This window comes from Polypterus senegalus, chromosome 16 (assembly GCF_016835505.1).
Source record: "Polypterus senegalus isolate Bchr_013 chromosome 16, ASM1683550v1, whole genome shotgun sequence".
Taxonomy (NCBI): Eukaryota; Metazoa; Chordata; class Cladistia; order Polypteriformes; family Polypteridae; genus Polypterus; species Polypterus senegalus.
This window is the reverse complement of record NC_053169.1, coordinates 18,537,148-18,564,551: the sequence shown is the minus strand read 5'-3', so window position 1 is coordinate 18,564,551 and position 27,404 is coordinate 18,537,148. Positions and strand designations below refer to the sequence as shown.

The 27,404-nt window shown below is 39.2% G+C and overlaps 1 protein-coding gene across 1 annotated transcript in view; it reads right to left on the bottom strand.

The window, feature by feature from the left end:
• znf318 (zinc finger protein 318) overlaps window positions 1-27,404 on the bottom strand; it is a 48,298-nt gene that overhangs the window by 11,847 nt on the left and 9,047 nt on the right. The window contains exons 4-7 of the mRNA XM_039737838.1: window positions 16,961-17,534; window positions 12,867-14,585; window positions 9,517-9,616; window positions 6,551-6,897 (exon numbers count right to left, since the gene is read on the bottom strand). Coding sequence (XP_039593772.1) covers window positions 6,551-6,897; window positions 9,517-9,616; window positions 12,867-14,585; window positions 16,961-17,534 — 2,740 coding nt within the window. The remainder of the gene's footprint in view (window positions 1-6,550; window positions 6,898-9,516; window positions 9,617-12,866; window positions 14,586-16,960; window positions 17,535-27,404) is intronic.

The following is a 27,404-nucleotide window of genomic DNA, read 5'->3' as shown; positions in this document are numbered from 1 at the left end:
TTACCATTTTATGATACACACATTTTGCCTTGATACCAAAGTGGTTCTTTCAGTATTTCTAGCAGTAAAATGAACAATAAACGAGGATGTGAAGAGCATTAAGAATGGTAAAGGTGAGCTAGAATATATAGACAATGAAATAGCAAATGCTTTCAACTTGTATTGCAATGAAATTTGCGAAAAGAAACTGCAAAAAGGTTAATAAAGTTACATGAACTACTAAGAAGGTACTCTGTGACTTTGAAATTGTACAGGAAGAAGTACTGCTTGGATTAAATAGGCTGAAATCTAGCAACTCACCAGGACCATAAAACATTTATCCTTAAGTGTGCAAGGAAATTAGTGATTACATACACAAAACTTTGGCATGTTTTTAGAAAATCTCTGCACACTAGGCAAATGTGTAAACAATACAGGCTAGTAAATATTACGTCATGGTATAAAGTGGGCGATTTGGGCCGATCCAAGTAGTTATCATCCAGTTAAGTTTAATGTGTAGCACGGGCAAATTAATAGAAGCTACTGTATTGAGCAGCAACACATGTCCAGAACAGAAGTACAGGCAGTCCCTGGGTTACGTATGAGATAGGGACTGTAGGTTTGTACTTAAGATGAATTTGTATGTAAGTCAGAACAGGTACGTTATTTTAATAAATGCTTTTGTTGACCGACTGTAACCAAGTGCTCTGCAAATGAATGACGGAGTGTCACCAATCTCTGACCTTTTTATTATTTCTACTTTATTTTCCATGGTGATGGTTTTTCTATTCTTTATTGTATCACCAGCACTTGCATCAGGTTTGTGTTTCAGAGACATTCTTGAAGGGTGAAGACAAAAGGTTAAGATTAACTCTTCTGCACAGCACTGTACACGCGATCAGAGCAGGAAGGCACCCGTTGTCAACACGTGTGATGTACTGACAAGAGAAACTTCCTGCTATGTGCGTAACAGTACAAGCAGGCTTGCTATTGAGAATGAATAGGGGCGGTGAGGGGCAGTACACCACCCGCCCACCACACAGTCACCTCCACTACAGTATGCTGCCTGCAGCGTCCGCCCACTGAAAATGAACATGGTGCGGCCAAAGGCAGATAGTGAATCACCCACCACCACCCCCACTCAACAGGCAGCCACCCGAGGCACACTACAGTGCTACCCCCTGACTCCCCGTTCACCCTTAATGGCCTCCGTTAAGCCACAACCGAGTCACCACTTGAAGCATCACGAGCCACTCACTGAGAACAAACGGGGCAGCTGTGTGTGGTGAGTGGGCAGTGGAACACTCCACTCTCTGCTCCATTCAGCTTGTGTCCAGTCAGGAGCAGTTGCTGCTGCGGCGGCGTGGTGGGTGGGAAGTGAACCGCCCCATCAACCCTCTGTCCTGCACACGAGCGATGTGTGTGGCCCCGGTGACTATGGACCACAGGTCACCGCTTGCAGCAAGGAGCAACCTGAGGGACACTACACTGCGCGAGCAGCGAAATCGCCCCCCTCCAGCATCCGTCCAGCCACCGCTTGCAGCTTCCCCAGGCCGAAGATGATGGAGCGGCAGTTACTGAGGCACATGCGTTGCAGCTGCGGCCCCATTCGTAAGTCATAGGTCGGATATCTGTAACTTGGGGACTATCTGTATTAGCAAATATTCAACAAGGGATCAGAGGAGAAATATTGTGTTTCAGATATGCTGGAATTTTATGAGGAAGAAACAAAGGCATATGATAAAATTGGTTCCAAAGATATTTTACGATCTTGATTTTCAGAAGGCTTTTGATAATATATCACATGAAAGGTTAGGTACCTACCTAAAAGAAGTGGGAAATCAGGGTACAGTCCATAAGTGGGTACAAAACTGGCTCAAATATAGGAAAGCAAAGGGTTTATGATGAGGAGAACTTTTTCAGAATTAGGTTGTGTTAAAAGTGGTAGCTTTCAATCTACATGCTTCCGTTAGGTCAGATTATCGCGGGGCACAACGTAGCTACCACAGCTATGCTGATGACACACAGCTGTACTTATCAATAGCACCTGATGACCCCGATTCTCTTGATTCACTAACACAATGTCTGACTTGTATCTCTGAATGGATGAATAGTAACTTTCTAAAGTTAAATAAAGAGAAAACTGAAATCTTAGTGATTAGCAATAATGGATACAATGAGGCTATTAGAAATAAACTGGATACATTAGGATTAAAAGTCAAGACGGAGGTAAAAAGCTTAGGGGCAATTGTTGACTGTAATCTGAATTTTAAATCGCATATTAATCAGATCATTAGGACAGCATTTTTTCACTTAAGAAACATAAGTAAAGTTAGACCTCGTATCACTGAAAGATGCTGAGAAATTAGTTCACGCGTTTGTTTTCAGTCGACTAGATTACTGTAACGCACTCCTCTCAGGACTACCCAAAAAAGACATAAATCGTTTGCAACTAGTGCAGAATGCAGCAGCTAGAATCCTAACTAGGAAAAGAAAATCCGAACACATTTCTCCAGTTTTAATGTCACTACACTGGTTACCTGTGTCATTCAGGATTGACTTTAAAATTCTGCTTATGGTTTATAAAGCCTTAAATAATCTTGCCCCATCGTATATATCGGAATGTCTGACACCTTATATTCCAAATCGTAACCTCAGATCCTCAAATGAGTGTCTCCTTAGAATTCAAAGAACAAAACTTAAAAGAAGTGGCGAGGCGGCCTTCTGCTGCTATGCACCTAAAATCTGGAATAGCCTGCCAATAGGAATTCGCCAGGCTGATACAGTAGAGCAATTTAAAACACTGCTGAAAACACATTACTTTAACATGGCCTTTCTATAACTTCAATTTAACTTAATTTAACTTAATCCTGATACTCTATATGTTCAGTTCATCATAATAACTATTCATGGTGGCTCTAAAATCTGTACTGACCCCTACTCTATTTTCCGTTTCTTTTTCCAATTTCTTTGTGGTGGTGGCCTGCGCCACCTCCACCTACTCAAAGCTTCATGATGCTCCAACAATGATGGATGGATTAAAAGGCAGAACTCTACGTGACCATCATCATCAAGCCCTTCCGTGAGAACCCTAAATCCAAAGAGGACTGTTTCATTTAGGTTAGGTAGAATGCCCAGAGGGGACTGGGCGGTCTCATGGTCTGGAATCCCTACAGATTTTATTTTTTCTCCAGCCGTCTGGAGTTTTTTTGTTTTTTCTGTCCCCCCTGGCCATTGAACCTTACTCTTATTCGATGTTAATTTATTTTGTTTTCTTATTGTGTCTTTTATTTTTCTATTCTTTATTATGTAAAGCACTTTGAGCTACTGTTTGTATGAAAATGTGCTATATAAATAAATGCTAATGTTGTTGTTGTTTCAGGGGTCAGTGCTAGAGACACGGCACTGTTCAACAGAAATAAACAATTTGGACAAGAAAATAATCAATAATTAGCTAAATTATTGCAAAGGAACCTGGACAGTAGGCATAGGCAGATTTGTTGCAGATGAAGTAATGTAAGTAAATGTAAGGTACTGTATTACCCATAGGAAGTAAAAAGGTTAGATTTGAACACACGCTAGGAAGTTTCAAACTTGAAAGTACACATTATGAGAAGGGTCGAAGAGTCAGAGTAGACTCATCACTGTATACATCAAGAACGTTAATAGGATGTTAAGTTATATAACAAGATACAAGCATTAGGAGTACAAGTTAGGAAGAGGCTATGCTCAAATTATGTAAAACACTAATGAGAATTTACATGGAGTACTGCAAACACATTTGGAGAACACATTACAAAAGCAATATAGTCGTGCTAGAGAAAGTCCAGATGAGAGTGACTATGCCGATTTAACCTTTTCAGTTAAAGAAAACAAAGATTTACAAGTAAAAAAATTAAGAAAGGAAGTAGTACAGTAGGTCCTGTGTGGTTAGCTTAAAATAAATTGTACAACAAGAACTCAAGGACATGGTTGGAGACTTAAGGCAACATTTCAGACAAATGTTAGAAAGTTTTTCTTCACGCAAAGAACCTCATGGAATAAAATTACCTTATAGTGTGGTGGAAAACAGGACTTTAAAGCCCTTTCAATCCCAACTTGTCTTTACTTTGGACAATCTAGGTGAATAGGATGGACGCGCTTGTTGGGCTAAATGGTCTGTTTATGTCTTGATTCTTCCAATGTTTCTAACTAACCATTTACTGGAAAGTTGATACAAACAGAAAGAAGCTGTGTCTTGTATTCTGTGTGCATGGGTTCAATAAACTAAGAGGGCGAGCCTATAGTTTTGCTTTTTTTACAGAGGTGAAAAACTGCTACTGAATCTATTGGAGCAGAGCAGTAACAAGCATTTCAATGGTTAAGAGTCTCATCATTCTGCACAATTAATCAATAGTACTTTTATTTTTTAAATAAACAAAAAATTTTGTCTCAGAAAAGCACATACAAAAATGGTATCTAACGGAAACCTTCAGAATGTTCATTTACATAATGACACAGATTTCTGGCCATATTGAACACTCTTTACCTAAGCCATTGAAAAAACAGAAAAAAGCAAAGCAGGAAAACCAAGTCAACTAAGAAAACTGCTTTAAAAAAGTAAGTCATCCCTCTCGTAATACTCTGCATCATAAGGCCAGAGATATACTTAACACTACATGATGCATGAGCTTGAGGACACTGCTGCTACGCAAGCATTGCAGTGTATATACTTGCATACGCACTTTAAAGTAAATCTGGAGGATTCCACCAGGTGTCAGAGAAAACATCATGGGGAGAAAACAACGTCCAAATTCTTTGTGTTGCGAGATGAGAGAAGAAAGATGTTAAAAATAATTATTTGAATCCTGAAGCTGTTACAAAAGGTGCAAAAAAAAAAAAAGGACGACAACAGCAACACAGAATGTCAAGACAGTATGTCATAGTTTTAAATGTATCGCATCATTATAATGGGAAATATGCAATGCTTGCATTGCCTATGCAAGAAATGGATGAAGACATGTCAGCATTTCATTTTGATGATTTGCTTCACTGCATGGAACCATTTATCAAACATTGAAACACGCTTATTGATTCTGTTGGAGCTGCAAGCCTTCCATCACATGTTGATAGTAAACCACAATGCTGACATCACGTACAAAAACTTGTACACACACGTCACCTATATTTTTGCTGGCACTACAACTCGCGCACACCGCACATTATGACGTCGTGCACAGAGGATGTGTTAAAATAATGCTAGGAATGTGTGGCAGCCATGATGCATGTGCATACGTGTTTTAATCGTGAAGTATAAACCAGCCCTAAGAAACAAAGTGGACAAGCGCTGAATACTTCATTAACGCAAGTATACATAAAAACAGGAACTGGCAGAAACAAAAATGCTTCCCCCACTGTAGCCTAATACAGGCTAACCTAAATAGCCAGGCTATGTGAAGTATGTCAAGAGAAGCCATGTTTAGTCCGCGTAACAAACAAACTACACAGGACACATCTGGAATTTTTAGCTCCCATATTACACATCAGTTACAGGGAGAACAGTAATGGACTGCAGCATATGAGGTATAAGAAAATACTGATGGACTTGAAATTTTTCAATTTAACAAAAAAGGTTAAAGTACTATACTATAGAAGGGTATAATAATAAGAAGGATGCAATTAGGGTGGATGCCAGCTGCTACTTTAAAAACAGTACTTCAGGATGAACAGAATGAATAAATACAGTTAAAAGCAGCACCCTGGAAACATTTAAGAGGCTGCAATATTTTAGAACCATTAAATTAATATAAACTGATTACGTATGTCAGTCTTATTGTCCAATTTTTATCAAAACTTTCATGATCAGATTTGTTACCACAGTAAATTCAATGCAACATTCTGTAACTCTGACTTAAGTGCTCCAGACTGCATAACTACTGCCTGCTGCTTATTTATGGGATGATTATTGAACAATAAATATTTTTTACTATGTGGCCAGTCTAGAGGGCATTCTTTTTCTTATGTGAATCAAGTATGGAAAAACTGAAGGAAATAGTTAAAAACAACCTTTTTGTGTGACATACATTTTCTTACTAATGCAACTATGACATTTTATTCTTTTCACTGTGTTAAAAAACAAATGTTGTAGTGTAATTTTAGGAGAAGTGTTACCTGCATATCAGAACTAGAACTGTAAAATTAACGATTGTAATATATATTTTATATACCTACACATAATAAAAAAGCCTAAGCCTCCATTCTTTTAAAAATTTTGTGGATGCACAAAACTATGAAGCAAAAAAAGTTAAATACAAATAAATGAAAATGTATTTCATAAAAAACATAACACACTTAAGAAAACTTCATTTTCTTTTTTTTTTTTTTTTTTTTTTAAATAACTTCAAACAGTCTCTTGCTTTTCACACAGAACAACATTTACAAAATAAGAGGGAAAAAGAATAGCTGCACTACACCCTAGAGATCCAATAAAATAATCTTTTACCAACACAAAGAAATCAAGACATAATGAAACGGTTACCGGAATCCAGCCATCCAGTTAAATAACTGGCATACCCCACACTAAGAATTCTACCTTGTTAGACGAAGCAGGGCCAGCTGAACTTGCAGTGATGGTGGTAGTAGTAACTGCGGTGATGCTGCTACAGGTGTATGATGATTTGTCTGGACTTTGACTTTTTTCTCTACTTTTTTCTGGAATGTTCTCTCTCTCTTTGACAACTTTCTTTGATTTCTCAGAAATGTGGAGGCCCAAAATCTGAGCCACCTTGTCCAACTGAGCACGTTTCTTTTCTGCTTCCTCATGCTCTTTTCGGATGACCGAGATCTGCTGCATCACCTCTTCTTGAAGCCGACTAACCTCTGTAAGCAAAGGGTCCTTGTGCCCATCCTTCTCCCTTCGTTTCTTCCTAAGAAGCTCTCCTTGAACACAGTAATATAAATGCAGACTGTCAGTTGAACATTTACACATTTTTGCTGTTCTTCAGGAACTATTAAAATGATTCAATCACAATTCTGGCAACAATTTATTACATTTTTTATGTACCAAGACTGTAAAAAATATACAAAAGTAAAACATGTTTACATTCACATCTTATGTGCTATTACACTATAAAATCTTTTTTTTATTAATTTTATTACAATCCATACAAATCAGTCAAGTTTTTACAAAAAGAAAATTTGAGTTAAGAACAAATCGATCCCCACCCCAGAGAGAGAGAGCAAGCCAAACGACGTGAAATTTATTAATTCAGGTATGTTTATAGGTCTTAAATTCTCTGTGCTTTATGAGCTTATTTTAAAATATTACTGATTAGATCCTGCCATGTTTTGAAAAAGGTCTGTATGGATCCTCTGAGTATTTGATTTTTTCCAGTTTCAAATAGTATAACACATCAGTTTCCCATGACTAAAAAGAGGAGAGTTTGGGTTCTTCCAGTTTATCAGAATAAGTCTGCGTGCCAAAAGTGTAGTGAATGCAATCACAATTCGTTTGTCTTTCTCCACCTTAAACCCATCTGGAAGAACCCCAAACACAGCTGTTAATGGGTTAGGAGGGATTGTGAGACCAAGGCTGTCTGAAAGGTAATTAAAATTTTTCGTCCAGAATGATGTTAAACACTATAAAATCTAACAGAGGTCAAATGCAAGCACCAGGAAGAGGGATGGATCCAGAAAATATAATGTTATAGTATGCATCACTGGCAGAGCAAGGTTTTTGACCTGGGGGGGTCACACTCATTCATGGCTCCTCTCAAACACCAGCCCAAAATCAGCCCCAACAATATTCAGTGCACGATGTGTACAAATTATAAGATTTAGCATCTAATCAATTAGAGCTGTTATGACATCAGGGGAGAGAGTACCTAATGTTAGAACCTGAGGAGATCAGTGGATTTGCTTTCTAGAATATTAAGCCTGGCCCAGAGTGCCAAGTTAGGACAGTCAGCACTGGTATATTGTCATGGGCCACCAACACCATCGTTTGCAGAACATTCATCTCTCTCATAAGGTTTTCATCTGTATTCATTGCACTGTTTTCTGTGTTATCTGTGTGGCAATTTTCTTCATCAGAAAGGATCATTTGTCTTTCTCTCTCTCTACCTCATTACTTTGAGCACTTTGTCATTGCAGCTCTTGGGATCAAAGCTGAAATAACTGTCACTTTTTTATGCACTCCAACACACCATACCCATTTTTAGCATGATGGGATGTGGAGGAATATGTGCCCTTTTTGAAGTTCAAAAATGCGATGGATCGATATATCGATAGATTAATAGACAACATACACATAAACACACATAGTAAATCATCACTATTCCCACATATTCGCTTATCCACTATTACAAATGTGCAACACATATCATGACACCAATGGCGTACTACTGTACTATTTTTCAGTAAGGTCTACCAGAAAAATAGGTTCCAAAAGACTTCTCATAGCAGCAAAACATTTGATTTTGGGCATCACAGACCAGTTATTGCTCAGATGTCTGGAGCTGCACACTTACTACTGTACATGGAATGGATCAATGTGTATCTATCTGGTGCAGAGAATCACATGTAAACCACTGAACCCCATTCTTGAAGACAACCAGTGTCTGCAACTGCTGCTCATGAATAAGTAATTCCCAGCAAGTTCAGATAATAAGCTCTCACTTATTTAATCCCTTCTCTTCACACATGTTGCCTGTTGCTACTACTGATTGGGTAGTTTAGTGAGGTCCTAAGATCAGCCCTCTGAGGAGGTTGATCTCTGCCTCTGTCGGAGTGCCTAGAAAATGATGAAACTTGACGAGAGAGAGATTAGGAGCACGCTGATACAGCGCGTTGCCGCACCCACCAAATGACGAACCAACTCAGGATACCAGATTGGAACCCAGTGACTAAAGAGGAATTTAAAAAAAAATCCGTATTATTAACCTGTGGAAGGATCATTGAGTCTCAAAAGAGTGAGAGCAGAGGGGCCTGCCTACCCCTGAGCAGGGGTCCCGCCAGAACCTAGCCCCATTTTCTCATAGGTTCCTGAAAAACTGCAAATACTGAAGCACTAAGCCCAATGGATAATGAAAATTGACTGTATATACAATATAGATTTCATTGATATGAGGCTTTAGATTAGAATGTACTAGAGACTGGTTTAATAAAATTTTTGACATACCAGACAGAAGTCAGAATCATTAAAATATTTAAAAGAAGAAAACATTTAATATTTCTTGTAAAATGTTTCTACAAAAACACAAGCACTCCTCACTCCACCCTTCAGCATTCATTGACAGTTAAGTGTCTTTGAAAGTACAAGGCTTACCCAGGGGTGGATGAATACAACATACACACAAACAAAACTGTTTTCACATTGTCATCTAACACTGCCCAAGTCACTTTTGAACACACTGGTTTAACTCTGGAACCACATCTTTCACTCTTGATTTTTCCCACCCATGTACCATAGCATCACATCATAAAGGGAAACGATTAGTTTACCTCAACACCATTTTAAGGAATAAAAAGGATCAAATGACAATTTTAAAAAAATTTTACCTTGCTGTTTCCTTAATCTCTCAAGTTCTTTCATTAGATATTCCTTCCTTTTCAAACGACTTTCTTTTTCTTTTCTCAGTTTTTCTCTTTCTTCAATAACCTATGCATGTCAGATTGCCAGCCAATGCAACAGAAAAGTTAAGCACATTCCTTTCATGGTTAGATAGTATGAATTTCACATAATACAAGTACAATCGTGTAATTATCAGAAGCATGCAAGGGCAATAAAAAGAATGAAACAGACCTGCATAGAAAATTATTTTAGCAAATGCAAAAGTAACAAAAACATTTATGAAATGCACCTACTGATTATGACTGAAAGAAGGTCTTAAAGAAAAACAGTGGAAAAAATGAGCACCTGTTCATTGACAAAATCTAAAACTACACTGACTCAACAGCCGAGCTTTAAATATGAGCAAAACCACCCATTAACTAACTTGTAAGGCAGAATTCAGTGCTGATTTAGTTGAACCGTAGGTTATCCTCAAAAAAGTAATATAGCAGTAGGAAAAGCACAGTTGGAAATGCTACCACATATTGCTATAGAACCATTTTTAGAAATTACACCTTCCAATTCAATAAAAAATAAAAACATACCCCACCGAAAACTCAATCAATTCTAGCACCATACACTTTGTTTCAAATCAAATGTTGGCATCATTCCTCTGCCTGCTTTGGAGAGTTACTTCAGCAACAATTACACATTCATCCCTTTCACATAAGTTCTTGCCAAATTCTAAAAAAAAATGTTTTGCAAATTTTACTTTTTGTAATTTTAAGAAAAAAATCTCATGCTGTAGCTGTAAATGGGACTGAGCTATGAATCTCAAATCTCACTCTTTTGGTGGTCTTACAACATTTACATTGAATAACATACCCCACCAAGTTTCTCTTTAGACTATATTAGTTGTTATTATTTAAATAGGGCTCCTGCATAAATGTTACATCTGGCTGCAAGAAAGTCGCATAAAGAAAAGGGATAATGTAAACAACAGAACAACATGGCATAAATAAGGTAATAATAACAGTTTATTCTCATGAGTTAAGTCATGAGTTCAAATATACACCACATCAGCAAACCTCTACCTTAAAATAAACTATGACAATCAGTGGTGGTGGGTGGCACTGTGTAATCGTATTAAGACCTCAAACTTCAAAACACCTTCACCTGGAAAGGTCACATCACGTCACTAATGTAACACCCAAATTGTCAGTTATCAATATTTATAACTTCTCTTAGATCTTCATTGCTTAATGATGTCAATTCAAAAGAAGCTTTGTGGAGATATTACCACTTCCTACAGCAGTGGTGAGCAACATCCGTCCTGGTGAGGGCTGCAGGTTTGTGTTATAACCCAACTGCCGAATGAAAAATCAGTTATTGCAGATAAAGCACTTACTGCCTCGTTTTTTAAGATTTCAAACCCTTAATTGCTTATTTTAGTCTTAAACAACTGCATTCACTGTTTTTAATGGTTCCTTATTTGTAATAAGATACAAATGACAAAAGGACCAGCAGTTCTCCATCTACTTGTTTTGGTTCACATCTGTGTGTATTCACAATGCTCTATTTAGCTTAATAAAATATTTAGAAGAAAACTGAAGACAACAAAGTGACAAGTCTAAAAATTAATCCACTTCAGGATATAAACCATTTGAGGATATCCTTAGAAAAGAAATATATATACAGTGATCCCCCGCTATATCACGGTTCAGCTATCGCTCCCCTGCTATATCGCAGATTTATTATTATTACTACTACTAGGGGTCTCTGCCCCCTGCTTGCCCACCCCCAGGTTTGGTTTATCAGATAAACAATTTAAAGAGATTGTTATTTTCATCGGAATTCTTACAAATGCATTATTTTCATTTTTACTTTAAAACTTTTGTAAAAACAATATGTGTCCTTTATTTCCTGCCCCGGACGTGGTTAAATCTGTTTCTCGCAGGACTTAACATTGCTCGTGTTGTGGGGAAGTGGGGTCTGAGCGCACGCTAAAGAGATGCGATCAGTTCAGCTGTGCGTTCTGCTTGTCTCGCTTTGCGTGAATCATTTAAAAGCCTGTACAGCAGTTTTTTGCCACTTTGTGTCTCTATCTGCCGCTAGCGTTCTGAAAGGGGGGGGGTGAGGGCTTAACGCACGCTAAGGAGATGTGCTGGCGAGCTGCGTGTTCTGCTTGCCGTCATTTTAAGCGCTGGGAACACCTGAAGTGTGTCTGCCAAAAGCAATCCAACAGCTGCTGGGTTAGATGTCCGTGAACTTGTTCTAAATTGTTTGTAAGTAGGGCATGACTTGCAAAACTCACCGTCTCACGGGTTTTGCTTCTTAAGGTTGTAATGTCTAGATTCGCGTGTCGTCAAAGTGTCTCTCTGAGATGATCTGTTCTCGATCACTTTGCTCAACCCCCCGGAGGTGCACTACGCTCCTGCCACTTCGCATCTCTCCCCCTCGCATTGCAAAGGGGAGGAACTGAATGCACGCCAAGGAGAAGTGGACAGATCAGCTACTGGCTTTGTGCTGCTTCTGCCAAGGTGCACGTTTTGCTTGTCGCTCTGTGTGTCAATCATTTAAAAGTCTGTACAGCAGCTGTCCTTCTGTCTGACTGCCTTGTCTCGCGAGACATCAAATCGTCTTCCAAGAAGATCAAATCTGGTCTACCTGCCAATATCTTTTTTTATAATAGAGAACTGTTACTCATATCCTTAGCCCGACATCTACATATCATATGTGTTTACAAAGTGTGTTTTAATAAGTTGACATGTGTTTAGAGTGTGTGGGAGGGGTTATTTTAAGGCTTAAACTATAAAAAAAAAAAATGTTTATTTATATGGTCTTTCTATATCGTGGATTTTCACCTATCTCTGATGGGTCTGGAACATAACTTCAGTGATAGGCGGGGAATATCACTGTATCTGTGATAAGAATGACCTGACACTGCAGAGTTAAAACATCAACAAGCCATGAAATTAAACAATTAAGCAACTGGATTGGAACAAAAATCAGCAGCCACTGTGGCCCTCCAGGACTGATGCTGCTATCCTTCTGTTCTAAACTATTCCTGTACTCACGACCAATTTATAATCAGTTACAGCACAGTAAAAATGCAGTCATCTCGGACTATTCACATCCACACTCAGAGTTTAGCTATCCTAATCTGCAGGTCTTTCAAGAAAGAAAGAAAGAAAGAAAAAAAAAAAAAACCACAGATACATAGACAGGTGGGGGAATTCAAACCCTGGACACTGCATCCATGAGGCAGTAGCAATAACCACTGTGACAACCTATGGAGCATTTCTAAGAAAAAAATTGAATGTTGGGCAGGGTACAGTATAGGGAAAAAGACAATTACTTTTTGCTTTTCAGTTGCCTTATTTTTCTCTTCAGCCACTTTTTGCTGCTGAACCACAATACTGCTGGAAGAACTGCGCTGAAAGTTCTCAACTATCGGTACTTGCACAAGGGAAGACTCCTCCTTTTTAAGTTCTGTTTTATTTTCAATAGGCACTGTTTCAATGACTCGCAAGAATGGGCGACTAGATTTTAGTGATTGCTCTTCCTTCTTTGAAAGAACCGGGAAAGTTGGTTGAGGGATACTTGGTATTGATCCCTGTATTGGAGGAGGGGGAGGAGGAAGAGGGGGAGGAGTACTATAAATTGACCAACTCTGGGGAGGATAAGGCAAGTAACTGTTATAGTGTTCATAACTAGGCATTGGGAAAGTTGAAGGAGGCATCATAGGTACATATTGGGAATAAGACTCCACTGGAAAAGAAGGGGTAACAGAGACTGATGATACTGGTTGGGCAGAGGAAGAAGTGATGGCAACAGAAGCAACAGGTATAGGGGGCGGTTGCATTGCACTCTCCCCCAAGACTGGGATATTACAACCTTTTTCAGCAGAATAGTCCAAACTAGAAGATGAGATATTTTCATTATGAGAGCTGCGCCTTGCACTGGAGGCTGAGACAGAATTGTTATATTCTATTTCAGGAGATCTTGTTTCACTTGGTCTACGAGGCCTCTCCCAATTTGTAGGAGCTTCAACCTTTTTTTCTCTCATTTTTTCAGAGACTCTCAAAGCTGTTGGCTGTGGTTTCTTCCCATGTAGTCGCTCACGAATCCGTGTTGCCAAATTGCTAATTTCAGATACTCCGAAGTCTAATCCAATTGTTTTCAGAAGATTTTGAATTTTTTCATATTCTTGGGTCTCTTGACTGTGATCTTCAACATTCTCAGATTTAACCATAGACAAATCCTTACTTTCCTCTGGAAGTACAGATGTATAAGGACTAGTCACTGTCCGGCTACACTTAATTGTCTCTTGTGAATGACTGTTTCTTTTATTTTCTTGGTGGTGACTAACATTTGATGTGCTTTCCTGGTAGTGACCAAGTACTGACTGGTTCAGTGGCTGGTGACTTCTCAAAGGGGAAGTCTCCTTCAGGTGGATTGTACTTGATGGACTCTCTTTATTTGGATGCCATGTACCCAGCGTTTGGCTCTCTAAATGTTTGTTTTTTAGTTTGCCTACTTTTTCTGGCTGCAATTGACTTAACTGCTGGGTAGAGACTTGAGAATGAAGCTCCTGAAAAAGGCTGACCTCAGGCAGAGATGGTTTTACATTTACTGTAGGAAGTGAGTGAGATAATACAGGAGATTCTGTTCGCTCTTCGTCCTCATCTCCATAGAGGAATTTTTCCTCATCTTCAATATCTGGAAACGTTTGGCTTTTTTCTTGTGGAGTAGGGAAATCCCCCATCATGCTTAAAATTCTAGAAAAGCCACTGCCATCCTGACTGGCTCTCTCGTGTGGAAGGAGAAATTCATTAATATTGTCTACATTCTTTTTGGGATCTTCATCCTTTGAAAAATTTTCACAATGGTCTTCACTGGTTTCAGGTGGCTGTTTTGGCAAGCTCTGTGAATAGGACTGTCGTCTTGCTTCTTTAATCAAAGCAGAAAAAAGACTAGTATCTATTCCCTTGTTGAGGACATGGAGAAACCGGTCAGTCTCCATGGCTACATTGCTAGTCTGAGCTTTTGTAGTTCCACTTGTAAAGTCATTGTTCTGTAAACATTAAAAGAAAGAATTCACAGATTATTATTAAAGCACATCTCATAAAAATGTAAAGCTAAAACCTCACAGAGAAAAATCACATGCCGAATACCTTCTAGCCAGCCAATTCAAATGGCGGCCCGCAGGCCACATGTGGCCCAGAAGCAACCTCTGAATGGCCTAGATCGTGGTCCCATCAGAGATGCAGAGAAAAACCAAGAACACCACATTTCGCGAGCTTTTAGAGAAACTCCTGCAATAGTACAGACTACGAATGCAATACTCCGCACAGCCTAGCAACATTCAACCCACAATGAAGAATGTTTTAGTGTGTCTACAAGTGGTGGTGGTGGTGGTAGTAGTAGTAGTCTAGGAGTCTGTGACGACCTATCGAAGGAGTTGCTTTTCTGGGGGAATCTCTTCCTGCTCTTTTACCATTCACTCCCTTGTCACCCTGATCCTGTCACACAGCTCTCCCTAGGGAGGTGCGCTGAGCCCACACAAAGAGCTCTCCCCCAACCCAAGAGTCCATTCCCCAAAGCCCATGCAGTAGCAAGACACGTCACAATCTCAACATACATGTGGTGATTTAAAATGAACCTATGTTCCATCAGTATGCCGTAGATATTCTATTCATGTTTGTTAGTCACTGTCTTAACTTATTATAGGTTTGTGCACTAATACCTTTGATAGCGCGGATATATTTTTTTTATTCGGTTAACTCCACTGTGTGATGTAACTGGGTCACATACATGGGCATGTCAAATATGACGACTGTCATTGCTGATCTTGTCACCCAAGGATATTAGAATACAATTTGAAATCACAGCAGATAACAAATAAGACGACTCTGTGGCAATGTTTCTGCAAGACTCTCTCACAAAAACATGCACCTGAGGCTAACATTATAGATAAAACCTGAGCAATTGGACTGTATTTGTAGACTTTTTGCTGCTGAATATAATTCAGTCTGAGTGTGCATGTGTGCTACAGAATGGACTAATGCTCTGTCGAGGGTTGGTCCTGATTACTAAAAATCTCCCACCGGTCCATTTCTTGCAAATAAAGTCATATAACTCTATGAAGCACCAGCACATTCCAGCAGGCATACAACCTGCATTACACACAAATATGCAGTTAGAATTACTATATCAGCAATTGCTTTATACTCTTCAGAATCACAGAGATGATGCAGAATACAGGTGGGCACAAATGCCCACATGGAATTCCTATTTAGTTCTTGCTGCCACTCGAACGTCTTGCACGCTAAAGCACTCGCATAATGCTAGTTTTCAGTCCTGCATGTATAGAGATTTTGGCACAAACATTACAAGATTTTGTCACCAATTCCATAATAGGCAAGGAATAATTTATAACGTTAGGCAACACGATACACTAGTTTCTCGTTGTTTTGTTTAACCGTAAAAATGACTGCAATATTAGTTTCCAAAAATTAAAAAATGTTTGTGGTTGATTTTGAGGAGGTCTGATGGATGGATATTTGTGTTCGGAGGAACCCAGGGGCTTCACCTATGCAAGTGTACTCAGTCAATCAAACTTTGTGTGCTTGGAGATATGGAAACACCAAACTTTGCTACCCTGCTGCCCTCTCCTCACAAAGACACAGGCCAATGATTCCTTTTTTGTAAACAGGAAACAAATCGTAGTCGAGTTATTGTATCCATTTTAGAAACCTTAGTTATCAATTGGATAAATAAAAAGCTAACAATTTCTGGTTGTTAATATTTTAAAGGGTGCTAGGTTGTATCCAAATTTTTTTTTTTTAAAAAGTAAATCATTTAGAAGCAGGCAACGTAGTACAAAATGCTCTAATAAAAATAAAAACAAAAAACTCTCCCCCACAAAGTGATTGTTCTCTACTTTTCAGCTCTACTGCTCACCAAAAGTCCTCCATACAGGTACATCACTGCATGCAACTTCTGTTGGTGAAAAGTTGTACTTAAAACAGACGGAGTTAAATTCTACAGAATTTGCATTTAGAATGCATGTTACACCTTTGCACACACATTTGCCAACTTGATGAATTTTGCTTGACCGCATTAATGTTACTGAAGCTCCCAGGTGCCCTCTGCTGATGAAAGGGTTGTAAGTACATTCAAATAACATAGAAATGATTGATCTATTTGTACCAGTGGTGTGGCAAGACAGACCATGCTAGAAATTACTAGCACTAAATATTAGGCGCATGCCAAAAGGAAATATAACTAGTGATCTAAAAAAAAAAAGTCAAACACTCAAAGCAGCAGTAAAGGTTTAACAATGCTTGTACCTGCTTGCTTAAAGAATAAATCTAAACAAATATTTTTGTAAAAAGTAAAAATGAAAAACACCATAAAAATGGTAGACTGGCCATTTAGCCAAAATACCTCATCAGTGAAAGAAAAATCCCCTTCTGTCTCAACACGCTTTTTCAGAATTGATTTCTTTGGCATATGAAGTGTTCCATCAAGTCTAGCCTGGCCATAATCTGAAATCTCCACAGATCTCCCTTGGGCATCATAACCTGCTGGACCACCACTATCCCTCTGAGCAATTTCCTTTTCTAGCTTCTCCATTTCCTCCTGCTCTTTCCTCTTGCGAGCCATCTCCAGCTCACGGAAGCCATCACTAGCATTCTTGCCATATGGACTGCGACTTCGGCTCCGACTGCGTCCTCTGCAGCGGCCTCTGCTTCGGCTTCGCTGGCTCCTCTCTGCTGTGCGCTCTGAATGTCGGGACCTCTCAGAACTATAGCTTCTATCATCATGGTCCATGTCATATGGGTCCTGCCTCGATTCTTTTGATGAGTAACGATCATTTTTATATTTTTCCCTCTCACGGCTTCTTCCTCGTGATTCTTCATTCAGTCTTGGGGGATAATGTGGACTTCCTCTTCTGTAATCTATACCTGAGCGATCATGTGACGAATATCTTCTTCCATAGTCTTCTTCAAGCCCATCTCTAGAATACAAACAACAGAACATTCATCTCATTTTGTAAAAAGTATGTGTAACAAAGGTAGTTATTTTACAAACATTGTATGTGTACCATGCAGACTGCACAGCTACTGGTAAAGCTACTGTGGTGGCTTTACCAATTACAAAAACCTTTTTTTAATTTAAGCCGGGGTAATCAACTCCACTCCTGGAGATCCACAGTGGGTTCACATTTTTATTTCAACCAATTTCACAATTAAAAGCCAGGCCTAGCAGATAATGATACTTGGTAATTAATATCTTGCTAGCTTTATTATTCTTCCCCAACAAATCTTTATCATGTTGTAGCGTTTTTCATTTTAGGAGGACATTATCCATATGTTTTGTGGTCTAGAACAGATTTGTACCACTTGGTCCTTCTCTCTCTCTCATTTATTTCAAAACACTGCATTAACACAGATACTTCATGATGCATATACACAGGAAGCACATTAGCTAGGGAGCTGCTGGTTCCTTTGTCATTTGCACCTCATTGCAAACTGATGGCTGATTAAGGAGACAGGCAACAAACGCTTAATGCAGTGGTTTAAAACTAAAATAGGCAATTAAAAGAGTTCTGATCGCAACAAGCAAGCAAACAATAATGGGTCCTAATTAAAAATTTGGTTAAAGTAAAAACCTGCATCACACTAATTTAAACAATGCTTCATACTTTTAAGTATAAATACAATTACCACAAACAGTAGTTCCAGCTCAACATAAAACCAAAAAAAAAAAAAAAAAAAAAACCCTTCTCATGAAATTAAATACTGTACTTGTTATAACTTTGACTAAGCATTTCCATGCCACCCAAAATGCTTACTACTGGTTCATCATTGGTACAATGTTTCCAACAGAGGCACTGCTTCAGGTAGAGTAACAATAGGATGGGTAAAGCATCTCCTGAAATCCAAAAGTTTCACCAGACACGCAGTGTAAGCAGGACATTGTTGACGGCCTTCCTTGCCATGACTGACTCAAACCCCAATGAATAACTGTGAAATACTCATAAGGTATAAGGGTCTATTGAGGCATGTGACCAATATGAAATACACTTTCAACATTACTCCCCCCAGTGGGTTTCCATAGTGTGCTCCCCTTTCTTTCCAAGGACATGCAGGTTTGGGGATTTTGCGATGCCTAAATGACACTAGTGTATGTATGTGCTTGTGTTTACCTTGCGATGAGCTGATGCCCCGTCCAGGGATTGTTTCTGACTTGCGCCCAATGCTTACTGGAATGGGCACGTCCTTGGATTAATGGATGTAATCATTAAGCATCCATCCTTTTCAGAGATATTGTGGCAAGGTGTCCTGGGAATTTAATGGATGTTTCGGGCAATTCACAACAGAGCGAAGCTTAACGTTGTTTTCTCACTATGATGATATCTTGCACTGCTACCAAGTGGAATCCTCCAGATTTAGATAAAGTATGTGCGCAAGTATAAACAGTACACTGTTTGCGTAGCAGTAGCAACCCCAGGTGCACGCGTCACATCACATGAGGTATAAACCCAGCCTAACAGAGTGTATCAGACATGTGCAGATTATGAAACCCTTAACTATAACCGGTTTATATGGCTAAATTACCTGGTGTGTTATTCTGGTTAAAGAGACCAGGTTCAGAGCTTACATGGCACTTAAACTGATTTGGCATGAATAACCAGGATATTAAATGAAACGTAAAAGCCTCAACTGTGTTTCCATTGTTAGATATATCCAAAGTTAACCCACTTACACAATGCATCTAATATTTCTCCCAGTACTGAGTCATTTGCTTGAGATTCTTTGTGGAATACTGAATGGGGTGGTGTATCATGTCAGGAGTATACACTTTGGACAACCAACAGGCATAGACAATGGCTATGTTTAATTATTCATGAAGAATGGATTCAACTGACCCATAATTTATCGTTCTAGTGTCTCTCTTGTTCTCTATCACAATCTGTTCCACGGTGGCAAGTGTTTCTTCCGTTATGCCTCCATCATTAATGTCAACATCAAAAGATGTTCCGTTATGATGAAATTCTGCAGCCTGTCTCTGAACTATAGTAGATGAAGGGGACAGATCCTGGTACATGCTGACTAGGTAAAAGTGAATGCCAAGAGATGCATTATCTTTAGCTTTTGAAATTCAAAAATAGCATGGTTCTCAGACAAAGGAGGAGACAAAAACACACACATACACACTGTACCCAAAAATTGTAGTTCAAATGGTACAAAAACTATTTTTGTGGCACTTGCAAAATTAGCACTATAGAATACTTCTTTCAGCTTCCAAACTGATTATCCCCATCACAGCATTTTCTTCCAAAAATTCATAAAACATCTAAAATCAATTGCTTTACAATAATTTAAACAGAAAATACTTCCCCATTAGATCTAATTTTATTGAACATCATTTTTTTGCTCTTTATTCTTTTAAAAAATACCCTGTGCAGATTTTCAACGTAAGCCTTAGGTCAGCCATGCAAAATAGAATAAATACTTTAATGCAAATATTCTAAATCAAAGCTAGCACACTACTGAAAGTGTATCTATGAAACATTTTATGCATGTCTGATCAAATACACAATTGGAAAATAAGGGTATGTGCACTGAAAACAGCTGCCTCAAATCTTTACAAAAGCAGTGATGGAAATCTGCAAAAAACTACAAAATCATTCCATTAAAAGTAGAAACCTTGATGGCTTCTGAAAAGTATCTGGATGACATGCTGGGACAATTTAGTTAGTAAGCAGCTAAACAAACTTACACTGGTCTCTTCTAATCTTTCTCATGAAAGGTTAAAAAAATTTTAAAGCTAGAATATTAAAATTATTTTTCATTCATGTGCAGCAAAAAGTAAAAGTTAAATGCATGGCATCTAATGAAGAGGGTAAGAAATAACCCTGAAATGTTTTCATTGGAAATATGAAAATGTGAAAAGAGCTGTATTATGATATGCAGTATGCTGATAATCATTTCAGTCCCAAACAACATATTCAAAAAAAAAACAAACAAAAAAAAAACCCTATTTTGTCACCATCAAAATAATATTAAAGCAAGTTAAATGCTCTGTTCACATTTAAACCTCCAGTGTATGCAGCTTTTTTCCATGTATCAATGTAGCTTCACTTAAAAACTTACCAAGGCAAATAAATGTAACAATTGTGAAAGTATAACTTCAACTACAAAAGTGCCAAATCAGTCTTTACAGCAGTGATTCTCAACATGTATTCCTCCAAGGTCTCCCATAAAACCACAAGAATATGTTGTGAACCCCCATTACACAAGCCATAATATTTAACCTCTTGTGCTTTTGCTGCAGTCTTGACAAAGGTGTTTGCTTTTGAACCTACACATTAACAAAGGCATATTTGCTGTTACAGCCATTATTTATTTTTAAGGCATAAAATAAATATAAGAAGCCATTTCAACATCACTCTGTTTTTATTCAATTTTTTATATTATATATATCTCCATCCATTTTTCTATCCCGATGAATCCGAATACAGGGTCACGGGTATATATATATATATATATATATATATGAGTGCCTGAAATTCTTAATCATAAAATGTTTTGCATTGGCATTTTGTTTTTGGGATAATGACCAGCAATTATCAAAAACTACAGAATTTGTTAAAGCTGATGTTTTTGATAACAAAAGTTGCTCACTATTCATTATGTCTTATATATTTATATAATATATATAATTAATAATATTTATATATATTGACATGTTGATATTCCCAGAGAAAACCTCACACAATGATGTCCCAAGGAACCCCACAACCAGATCCAATGATCACTAGAGGTCCCTTGCTGAAACTAATGTTCATTTTCATACTTAAAACAGCACAAGCTGAATAAGAATTAAAATGAATGGGCAGCCAAACTTATATTTAAGGAGAGAAGTTAAAAGTTTGTTAGCTTAAATCTCCCTTAATATTAATCCAAGGCCCATGAAATTTTAGTTCCATGGGTTACTCCTATGATCAAATCAGCTTGACAAGTTCCATGGAAATCTGTGAGGTCCAAAAGTGTGATGATTTGACATGGAATTTACCCAATTAAAAATCTCTGATCTGGACATTTTTGCCGACAATTTCATACATTTCAAAACACGTGGACGATCATGAACATTTCTGAATCAGAGTTCTCTGTATGTATGCCTCTAAAACATACCACCTACTTAAAGAAAAAGGAAAAAAGATCACATTTTGAAAAACCCTAATACCACCTATGTCCGAAATAAATCAAACTCCTTACGAGATGATTAGTTATATTTGTAAATGGGCTGTCAACCAATATTTAATACATTGTTTGTCCATGTAAAAATACATAATTTACATTTTTGGGGGCTCCGGATATGTAAGTAGACTTTTTTTATCCCAGATGGAAATTTGTTTTTTAGCAGGAAAGTACAAAAACAGAACACATTCTCACAGAGATCCAATAGATAAGGACCCAACATTTGACAAACAACATTACTGCATAAACACACACTCAAAATCAAAACAAAGAAGAATAATCACTTTCAACAGTACACAAAATAATAATGCAGAATTTAACATTTAGCAGCATCCCTACAAGTAACAGAATTTAAAATGCTTATAGCTCCAGGAATAAAAAGGTTCTTTAATCTGTTGCTCTTTACCTTTGGAAACCTAAATCTGCAGCCCGATGGCAACAGCCAGCATTTAGAGCAAAGAGGATGGCATTTGTCTGACAGAATTGATGTGGCTTTCTTTCTAACCTGTTTGCAATATATTTCAGTGATAGAGGTCTGCTGTGAACCAATAGTTTTACTGCATATTTTATAATGTTGTTCAGATGATTTATATTATTTGCGGAGGTTGCTAAACCAACAGATAAAAGTAAATGTAACAATCGATTCAATAAAGGACTTATAAAAAAAAGTGTCATTGTGTTTTTTTCCCCCACTTTAAACCAGTTGAGTTTCCTAAGAAAGTTGTGATTACCCTTTAATACAGATTTGCACAATCTCATTCACAATAGGTCCATGACTTCAGGATATGTACCGTTGAGTGAACTCCTGCAGTCATTTGTATACAGGATAAACAAAAGAGGAGATAAACAACCACCATGCAGAGTGCCTACAGATGTACTTAGGCGATCAGATAAACAGCCATTGACACTCACTCTGTGTTCTGTTTGTTAAAAAGTCAAGAATCCACCTCACCCAAGTTACGTTCAAACAGAACTGATCAGTTTCTCAACTAAAATGTGAGGCTCGATTATGTTAAAAGCTGATGAAAACCAGCAAAATACCCGCGCTTCGCAGCGGAGTAGTGCGTTAAAGAAGTAATGAAAAAGAAAAGGAAACATTTTGAAAAATACCGTAACATGATCGATGTAATCTATATATATATATATATATATATATATATATATATATATATATATATATATATATATATATATATATATATATAGCGCAGCTGTTGCTGGGGGTGCCAGAATCCATCGAGGAAGAAAAATTAAAAACATTATTTGTACAAAATCTTAATTTATCTATCCATTCCTAAATAAATGGGCAGGCTATTTCGGATCAGTGCAATATGCGGCTTGTTAAAACGGATGACTCCTGCTCTTACGTGCACTTAGTGCTGCGTGGGTTTAATGAACTATTGTATCTGTTCAAGTTCTCTTTAAATTTTAAATATAAGTAATTTTTATTTAGTCAACAGAAATACGTTTAGTAGGAATGTAAGTTAAATGTAGTCATCATTGCATAAATTTTTCTTCACCAAAGAAATTTAATGACTAGACTGTATTGGACAAGTGATGAGCAGTGCCTGGTTGTCTCCACACACTGAGGAGAGGCAAGACACATGACAGCCCGCATGGAGTTTGCTAAAAGACAACTGAAGGACTCTGAAATGGTGACAAATAAGATTCTCTGGTCTGAGGAGACCAAGATAGAACTTTTTGGCCTTAATTCTAAGCAGTATGTGTGGCGACAACCAGGCACTGTTCATCACTTGTCCAACACAGTCCCCACAGAGAAGCATGGCGCGGCAGCATCATGCTGTGGGGGTGTTTTTCAGCTGCAGGGACAGGACGACTGGTTGCAATCGAGGGAAAGATGAATTTGGCCAAGTACAGGGATATCCTGGACAAAAACCTTCTCCAGAAAGTTTACCTTCCAACAAGACAATGACCCTAAGCACAGAGCTAAAATTACAAAGGAGTGGCTTCACAACAACTCTGTGACTGTTCTTGAATGGCCCAGCCAGAGCCCTGACTTAAACCCAATTGAGCATCTCTGGAGAGGCCTAAAAATGGCTGTCCACCAACGTTTACCATCCAACCTGACAGAACTGGAGAGGATTTGCAAGGAGGAATGTCAGAGGATCCCAAAATCCAGGTGCGAAAAACTCGTTGCCTCTTTCCCAAGAAGACTCATGGCTGTATTAGCTCAAAAGGGTACTTCTACTAAATACTGAGCAAAGGGTCTGAATACTTAGGACCATGTGATATTTCAGTTTTTCTCTTTTTAATAAATCTGCAACAATTTCAAAAATTCTTTTTTTTGTATGTCAATATGGGGTGCTGTGTGTATATTAATGAGGAAAGAATGAAAAATTGAAGGGGGTCTGAATACTTTCCGTACCCACTGTATATAAAAGATAACTCCTGTAGCCACAATAAATGCCTTTATTGAATAGACAAACCAGGGATGAACAAGTTCCTTTCTACTGCAGCCACAGCCGCGACACACATAAAAAACATCAATAACTCAAACTTGCAATATTATTTAGGAATAGCTCAACATTTTACTCACCAAAACTTTGTATTATTTGTAAACAAAATCCATCGTCCTCTCTTTCCTCAAAAACAGTTCAATTACTCTGTCGTACGGGTTATCCGTGCGCTTCAGTTCCATCAAAACCTCACTTTCTATCGCCATCGAAGCTAATGCTGAAAGGCGAACCCGCCCTATGGTATTTCTGGCATAAGTTTCAATTCGCTTTAGGGCTGAAAATGTCCGCTCGACAGAAGCAGTGTACACAGGAATGCTCACCGCCAAATATACCAATGTTAACAGCTGCCCCATGCTCTCATTCAGATTTTTCTGATGAAGGAAGTCAAGGACATCATTTGGATATTTTCATGCAAAATCATCCATGGCATACATTACAGTCAGTTCTGTTTTTAGCTGAGACAGATCAAAAAGCGCTCCGTGGCTCTTGTGTTATAGTGGAGAAGATAGATACTTTATTAATCCCAAGGGGAAATTCACAAAATCCAGCAGCAGTATACTGATACAAAGAAACAATATTAAATTAAATAGTAATAAAAATGAAAAAAATAAAATAAAAATAAAATTAATGTTCGCATTTACTCCCCCGGGTGGAATTGAAGAGTCGCATAGTGTGGGGGAGGAACGATCTCCTCAGTCTGTCAGTGGAGCAGGACAGTGACAAAAGTCTGTCACTGAAGCTACTCCTCTGCCTGGAGATGACACTGTTCAGTGGATGCAGTGGATTCTCATGATTGACAGGAGTTTGCTTAATGCCCGTCGCTCTGCCACAGATGTTAAACTGTCCAACTTTACTCCTACAATACAGCCTGCCTTCTTAACAAGTTTGTCCAGGCGTGAGGCGTCTTTCATCTTTACGCTGCCACCCCAGCATACCACTGCGTAGAAGAGGGCACTCGCCACAACCGTCTGGATGCTGCAGATGTTGAAGGATGCCAACCTTCTCAGAAAGTATAGTCTGCTCTGACCTTTCTTACATAGAGCATCAGTATTGGCAGTCCAGTCCAATTTGTCATCCAGCTGCACTCCCAGATATTTATAGGTCTGCACCCTCTGCACACAGTCACCTCTGATGATCACAGGGTCCATGAGGGGCCTAGGCCTCCTAAAATCCACCACCAGCTCCTTGGTCTTGCTGGTGTTAAGGTGTGAGTCGCACCATTTAACAAAGTCTTTGATTAACTTTCTGTACTCCTCCTCCTGCCCACACCTGATGCAGCCCACAATAGCAGTGTCATCAGCGAACTTTTGCACGTAGCAGGACTCCGAGTCATAATGGAAGTCTGATGTATATAGATTGAACAGGACCGGAGAAAGTACAGTCCCCTGCGGCGCCCCTGTATTGCTGAACACAATGTCAGACCTGCAGTTCCCAAGAGCACATATTGAGGTCTGTCTGTAAGATAGTCCACAATCCATGCCACCAGGTGTGAGTCTACTCCCATCTCAGTCAGCTTGTCTCTAAGGAGCAGAGGTTGGATGGTGTTGAAGGCACTAGAGAAGTCCAAAAACATAATTCTTACAGCACCACTGCCTCTGTCCAGGTGGGAGAGGGATCGTGTAGCATATAGATGATGGCATCCTCCGCTCCCACCTTCTCCTGGTATGTGAACTGCAGAGGGTCGAGGGCATGGCGGACCTGTGGCCTCAGGTGGTGAAGCAGCAGCTGCTCCATGGTCTTCATCAGATGTGACGTCAGAGCAACAGGCGGAAGTCATTCAGCTCACTAGGACGTGATACCTTTGGGACAGGGTGATACAAGATGTTTTCCAAAGCCTTGGGACTCTCCCCTGTTCCAGGCTCATGTTGAAGATGCGCTGTAGAGGACTCCCCAGTTCCAACGCACATGCCTTCAGCAGTTGTGGCGATACACCATCTGGACCCTCTGCTTTGCTGGCACAAGTCTTTCAGCTCTCTGCTCACATGGGCTGCTGTAATTGTGGGTGGGGATGTCTCACCTATGCTGGTATCAGCAGAAGGATGGTTGGAGGATGCAGTACTCCGAGGTGAGAGTGGGTTACTGTGATCAAACCTATTAAAGAAGTTGTTCATTTGGTTTGCTCTCTCCACGTCTGTCTCGATGGCGGCACCCGCTTGAGCTGCAGCCAGTGATAATCTTCATCCCATCCCACACTTCCTTCATGCTGTTGTTCTGCAACTTCTGCTCCAGCTTTCTCCTGTACTGCTCTTTTCGCCCCCTGAGCTGGACTCGAGTTCCTTCTGCACGCTTGAGCTCATGCTGATCACCACCTTTAAAAGCCCTTTTCTTCTGGTTCAAAAGGCCCTTGATGTCACTTGTAACCCATGGCTTGTTGTTAGCATAGCAGCATACTGTTCTTACTGGAACTACAATGTCCATACAGAAGTTGATGTAATCAGTTGTGCATTCAACAGCCTCTTCAATGTTCTCACTATGTGACCCAAGCAATATATCCCAGTCTGTAGTTCCAAAGCAGTCTCTCAGAGCCTGCTCTGCCTCAGGGGACCACTTCCTGAATGAGCGTGTAGTTGTAGGTAGCGCCCTCACTCTTGGTTTGTAGTGAGGCTGAAGCAGAACCAGGTTATGATCTGCTTTCCCAAGCGCAGGCAGCGGGTGGCGCTGTATGCGCCTTTAACGTTTGCATACAGTAGGTCGATAGTCCTGTTTCCCCGAGTGTTACAATCCACATACTGGGAGAAGGCAGGTAATGTTTTGTCCAGCATTACATGGTTAAAGTCTCCAGCGATTAGCACAAGTGCCTCAGGGTGCTGCGTTTGTAACTTAGCAACTGCGGAATGGATGATGTCACTCGCCATCTCCGCTCGCTTGAGGGGATGTAAACAATAACAACAATCACGTGTCCAAACTCTCTGGGCAAGTAATAGGGGCAGACTTACGGCCAACAGTTCGATGTCCCTGCAGCAATTGGAGATTTTAACGTTTACATGTCCTGAGTTGCACCACTTTGTATTGACATAGAGAGCGAGTCCTCCTCCTTTCTTCTTTCCGCAGGTACTTGCGTCTCTGTCCGCTCTAACTGTGCTAAACCCGGGTAGCTCCACGTTAGCATCTGGGATGGTAGTCATTAGCCACGTTTCACTAAAA